The sequence below is a fragment of the Pelecanus crispus genome, chromosome 9 (genome assembly GCF_030463565.1).
Source record: "Pelecanus crispus isolate bPelCri1 chromosome 9, bPelCri1.pri, whole genome shotgun sequence".
Taxonomy (NCBI): Eukaryota; Metazoa; Chordata; class Aves; order Pelecaniformes; family Pelecanidae; genus Pelecanus; species Pelecanus crispus.
In genome coordinates this window covers 11,681,380-11,687,637 of record NC_134651.1, presented here as the reverse complement: position 1 = coordinate 11,687,637, position 6,258 = coordinate 11,681,380, and the positions used below count along the sequence as shown (strand labels likewise).

Below are 6,258 nucleotides of genomic sequence, written 5' to 3'. Positions count from 1 at the left end.
GGAGCGGCGGAGGAGGAGGAGGAGGCGGCGGAGGCGGCGGCTGCTATGTGAAATCCATGGGCGGGCGGGGAGGAGGGAGGCCCCGGCGGCCGGAGCGACCGGGGCGGGGAGGGGGGGGAAAGGGCCGCGCAGGCCCCGCGCGGCACCGGCCGAGGGAGCGCAGGGCCCGGGCGCGGAGCAGCCGGGCGCGGGCACGGCCGCCAGGCGGCGCCGCGCGGGACGGCGGGGGGCGCTCGAGGGCAGCCCCGCCCCGCCCACCGCCGGCTGCGCGCGCAGCGGGGGGCGCCCGCCGCTGCCGCCCGCGGGAGGCGGACGCGCGCGCAGGACCGCGGGCCGCTGCGCCCCACGTGCACGCGCGCCCCGCCCGTCGGCGCCCGGTGCGCGTCCCGCGCGCGCCTCTGCACGCTGGCGCGCGGTCCCGGGCTGTCCCGTTCCCGTTCTTCCCTCCGCCCCCCGCCACACGTCGCGCGCTGCTCCGACGCACGCGCACACGCCGACCGCTTCCAGCGGGAGCGGCGCGCGCCCGCGGGCAGGCGCACGGGCGGTGTCCACGCGCGTGGGCATCCATGCCGCGCGCCCGCCCCGGCCCACGCGCGCGGCCCTGCACAGCAGCGGCTCTTCCGGCCCCGCCCCCCCGGCTCACAGGGCGGCGCAGCACGTGGGCACGCGAACGTCGCCCACGCGCGAACGCGCACACGCGGCTCTCTTCCCCCCCCCCCCCCCCGGGCCGCCCAGCCCCGCTGTCTGCCCCCGGACGCGCCGCTCCCCGCCGCTCCCGCCTTCGGGGACGGCCACCCCCACGGCTCCATTTGCACCCCCCACCCCCCCGCCAGCTCCCGCTCGAAGGGCCCCGCGCCCTCCAGGCCCCGGCGCCCCGCAGGGCCGGTGCCGGCAGCCCTCCTCCTCCCCCCGGTACCCAGCGCAGCGGCCTCCAGCCCGCTCCCGGTCCCGCTCCTCCGGCGTAGCTCGCAGCCCGAGCCTGAAGAGCCTCCCGCTGCCGGCACCCCGTACACCCCCTTTTTGTAATCTCTCCCCTGCCCCCCCGGCTGCCCCTGGTTGCCTGCCGCCAAGTCCCTCCAAACTGCCCCCCGCTCCCAGCACAGACATAACGTGCCTTGCTCTTCCCCAGCCCTCCTTCTCGAGGCAACGGATCACACGCCATCTGCTGCTGCCTCCCTAAATCAGAAAGGGCAGAAACCACGAAATTATCATCTTTATCCAACCGCTTGTTTCTCTGCGTGGCAACAGTAGGAGAGGTAAGCTGGAAGGAAGGAGGAGTGCTGGAAGTAACTGTGATTTTAACTCAACGCAGCCCGAGAGCAGCGTACAGGAAATTTCTCTGCCCCATGTAGTGACGCTTCTGTTCTGGAAGTTATTTTCACTGTTACGCTTTGCCTACCTCAGCCGCCTGATGAGTCTCCAAGGCACATCCTTTGGATGACATGGGAACATTTATTAGATGGTTGTGGGTTTAAGGAACCCATGGTGGTGCATTCTAAAAGCCTCCCAAGCCTTACACTAGCGACAGCAGCATTTGCACCATTTCCCAACTGAGTTTCCACTGTACCATCCATCATACCCGAGGCAGAAACTGTGGCCCAGCACAATTTGGCTGCTGTCTCCAGCTGAACCAAGGGTAAAACAAATCACAGTATTATCCCAGACCGACCTGAAGCTGGGACTATAAAGAAAACCTTTGTGCGATTGCTTATATATAGTAAAACACACACTGCAGTTGCAGTAAAAAAAATAACAAGGCAGCATTCAGAAAAGCTCTTTGGTTGACGAGGGCATTGCAGCCACCCTGCATCTTCTCAGTATGTTCTTTTGAAGCACCTTCAAGACGTAATTTTGTCTTTGCCCAATGCCCTTCTAGGAGAAACTTTCTGTCCTGCCACCTTTTCTCTCCACATCCTCCTTTTATAAACCAAATTTTCTGCATTTATGCTTTCCTTCTGATACCTTCTCTCACTCATACCACTTGCCTTTTGAAATAATTGTGCTTTCTGAAACTTTGTTCCCAGTGACGTACTAAGACTGCTTGATCTCCCTCTGGCTTTCACCTAAGGATAATATGCAGACCACAGCCCCGGCCCCTCGGGATCTGACCCCGTATGATCTTCACCGCAGGTAATGGTGAAGTCTCCTCAGGTGTTCAAGCTAGCACAACTTCAAGGCCTGACTTCGGACTTAATTACACCAATCTAACTGCAAGTTAACTCCATTGGGTAATTTTAGAAGAATCCTACCTGCGTTTTGATTGAAGTCCCAAGCAAGTGCAACATTTCCACTCATCGGATAGGCGAGATAAGCAGGAACACACTTCCTCTAAGAGTCTCTAAGCTTGTGATAATGGATAATGCACTCACTGCATTTGGACAGAATAAGTAAAACTGATGCAACTGAAATTCCTGAGGGTAATACAGCAAACCAATTATCCCAGGCAAATCTCTCTCAAGTTGCACACCTCTCGGTCTTGGGCCATAGCCTTTGCCATATACTAAGAAGGATGTGTTATCTCCATGCTATTTTGGGTAGGATCTCTTTAAGGAAAGCCTCTGTCCCAATGCCACAGTCTTACTCTACTCCTCACAGGATGAAGCCTTCTCTGGGATATCACAGTACAAATTCTAAAGCAGGATCCAATTCCTGAAAATTCCCATCATCATCAACCTCTTGTAGAATACTTCAAAGATAAAGATATTTCAGTCTCCTTTGTAAATATTGATGTTTCTTCCTTCCACTTCAGTGACAGGGCCCTAGGTCAGGCCTCAGCTTGCTCCTGTGGTTCAGGACGAAAGCCAATAAAAAAAAATTACTGCTACCCATGTGAGAAGCAATACTTCTGTACTGTCCATGAGACAAGTGCCAAATGAAACAGATAAGTGATTACAGCAGAAAGAACACTTCCCTCTGGCAGTCTATCTCCTTAATTCCAAAGTAACAATGCTGGAGCTAAGGTTTAACAAAATGGTTCAGCTAATCCCTGCTGTCCACAGGTGACTGCTCGCCTGCTCCATTGCAGGCCCTTGTCTGACACCTTGTTGAGCTATTTCAGCTCGCTGAAGCAGCAGGAAAGTATTCACCTTTTTAGGAGAGCGTAACTGGGAAGCAGCAGTTTGGTGTCATGAATCCCGAGTGCAGTTTCCTCATACCTATGCTAGTGTTACAGTTAGCTCCCACTGAAAAGAACAGCCCCACTTCACCTCCCTTCCAGGTGTTGCCTTCCTGTCTCCTTCTTTGTACAGCATTCCTGCTTTTGGAGGGTGAACTTTCTGCAAGTTAGCTTTCTGAACTGGGTCACTGCTGGACCAGCCAAGAGCTGGCATCAGGAAAGTGGAAGGAACTCCCAGCCTGGAAGAAGAAGGAGGACAGGATCAGGATGGCTCCCCTTTTGCCCAGACTGCCATTAGCTCAGCCTTAGTTGCAAAATAAGCCACACTCTGTGGCACTTGAGAACTAGGGACATTAGCCCCTTTTCTTCAAGGGAAATACTGAAGTTCATGGGGTAAACTCAGTTCTGCAGCGCCCAAGACAATCCTGTCCTTGACAGAGTTACACATGACAGCTGACTGAACTGTTTTAACCACAGTCTTAGGCAGATGTATTTCATGTTCTCTCCCTCTCCCCTTAAGGTATTCAGCCTTCATTCTACCCAGCTCTACTTTTAGGGAAGAAGCAGGGCATTACCTCTTTGGCCTGTCACCCCTGCTCCCTCGTGCCTCTCCCCAGTTTATTTTGTCTTCAAGTTTCTGACCAAAAAAAGAACCCCCCACGTAGCTGGCTGTTTTTTGGAGAGAGGCCTATTACTTCTCCCTTTTCTAACCACAACATACAGTCAGTCACTCTGTTCCTTGAACTGAGTAACACTGAGCAAAATGGCCGCCAGTCCCTGACATAGAGTAAGTTTGGGTCTAGGCCTGTGAGGATCTGTGCTAGTTAATTCTTGCTTAGGACAAGACTTACTGAAGAACAACTACAACAAATGATGTTTTATGTGCTATCTTCAAGCTACAGTCTAAGCTCTGTTAATGCCATGATTTGCCCATGGTATCGGTAGGTAGAAATGCTTGTTGCTGTGACTTTGCAGTCATGTCACATTATCCACAGTAGCGCTTGCAGGTAAAGAAAGTGGAAAAATCTGAGCCTAAGAAGGATCTTCTGTATTCTGTCTGACCTCCCCCCTTGCTACTTGGCTTGAATACTTGCACTATAAATTACTACTCGACAGAAACATACATATATTGCAAGCCACCCCCATGCTGGAGGGCACAAAAATTACTCACTACACTTTTAAAGAAACACTTCCGCTCCAAAGGAAGAAATATCAGGCCGTGTTGCATAGACAAGGAAAACAAAAAAAACCCAACAGCCCGCAAAAACTGTCCCCCAGGGCTCAAAAAGGCGAGAAGTGACTTATGCGCCCAAAACAAACCACTTAAGCCAATGAAATTTACAAAACCCAAAATAGTTTTATTTACTTTTCAGATTTCTGCCTCGATGAGACATTTTGCAAACATGCTAAGGCTACAAAATGTCCAAGTTGACAAAGACATGCAACGCTGACCATTCAATAAGTCACGGCTATTATAGGAGCGACCGTGCCCACCTGGGCCACAGGTCCCGTAAAACAGGGATGGTGTACAGTGATCATGGCAACATACTACGCAGGACCTAGTAACCTGAGGTAGGTCTCTTTACAGTAAGAAAACAATGTCCTACACCAGTGTTACATCCTGATCAACAGGAACCTGTTTAAAGTTCCAGAAGACATGGGGTAGGGAACTGTTTTGTTAATAAGTGTGCAATAAAGAAACAGGAAATATTGATGTTGTTTAACCTTAGTATAAGTGAGCAGAACAAAGATTTAGTGTTATCCATGCCAATGAAAGCCAACCTAAACCTCTGAGGAGTGTCAGCAGCTTCAAGATAAAGGAGTCAGTCAGCTGAAGCAACTCTGAGAAGGCTTTCCTGCTAGCATACAGGGTACAATTTGAACTTTATGATTAATTTATTACAGATCATTCCACGAACAGTTAGATTTTGGTTGTGTTAGATCAGCGAAGCAGGAAGAGCTTGGGCTTGCTTGCATTAAAATAAAACCTGCTGATACAGTAAGAAATACTGTATCAGGACACTGAGAAAATACGAGGCCTTAATGTGACCCAGAAGTGGTTCTCCACTCAGGAGATCACTAAAAACCCTGCTTTGGGAAAGCATCATGGGAAGCAGCAGCCGCTGCCATGGTGAACATTAGCAATGCTCCAAATAGCTTTGATAAATTACAATGCAATAGAGTTACACCACAGAGCTCTTCTCCCCTGCGCTAGACAACAAAGATGTGACAATAAAGGACACTATTGCAAAGCTTCACTTCCACTCAGACACGCAGAAAATCCGGCACTAGGAAAAGACCAACTGTAAAAGACAAAATGGTGTCTGATACAGTCCGATAACAAAGCCAGATCTCTGGTACCGTAAACTGTACAAAAATGATAGAAAAGAATATGCACTGTTATTAATACAGTGCTTATTTTAATATAAAATAAACAGCTTACATTTCCACTGTAAATATAGGCTATATACAGAATTATGTATAGATATAGCTACATGTATAAAGCTTCATTATAGGCCTCTGATACATTTATAACTATGGCTCCCTGAGCCATTTGTAGAGTGCATTTAATAACAAAAAATTAGTAATATGATTATGGAATAAATACAATAATAAAAACATGAAGAATTCTTCTGACACGGTTTTAAAAATCTCTCTGGCTTGACACATTGTGCTAAAAATTAAAAGATGAAAAGGCAATAATCTGCTTGAAAGAGTAGGAGGAAGAAGAGCTGGCCTGCCACAGGCAGGGAGTGTAGCTCTCCAAAATTAAAGTGACTTTGCCCTGAATTTTAGCCCTTGACAGCAACCTTGTTCTCTGCAGCAGCAAACATAGCATAGAAGCGCGAGTTCTCATTGGCCAGAAGGGCAGACGGCGTGTCGAATTCCACTACCTAAAAGCAAACAAGGCAGGTAAAGTATGTCAGCAAAATCCAGCAGAAAAATGGATTCCCACCCCTGGGACTTGTGACACAGTAGTAAAGAAGCCAAAACATGGCAGCAATCTTTAGATGAGAAAACAGGTGGTGAAAGTAAGTGCATTTATGCATAAATACCTGGGATGCTTCAAACTACCTCAGACAAACACTGGAACTACCCATCAGGAAGCAACCTCTGGTGGCTCTGGCAGAGGCAGATGCTAT

The 6,258-nt window shown here is 50.2% G+C and overlaps 1 protein-coding gene across 5 annotated transcripts in view; it reads right to left on the bottom strand.

The window, feature by feature from the left end:
• Positions 1–2,961: 2,961 nt before the first annotated feature.
• ABCC5 (ATP binding cassette subfamily C member 5) overlaps positions 2,962–6,258 on the bottom strand; it is a 51,040-nt gene continuing 47,743 nt past the window's right edge. For 3 of the 5 annotated variants that reach the window (XM_075716340.1, XM_075716341.1, XM_075716343.1), the window contains one exon: positions 4,450–6,009. In XM_075716340.1, coding sequence (XP_075572455.1) covers positions 5,908–6,009 — 102 coding nt within the window. In that variant the 3' untranslated portion in view covers positions 4,450–5,907. Of the gene's footprint in view, positions 3,355–4,449; positions 6,010–6,258 lie in introns of those variants that run through there. The other 2 variants (XM_075716339.1, XM_075716342.1) reach the window with 2 other exon arrangements.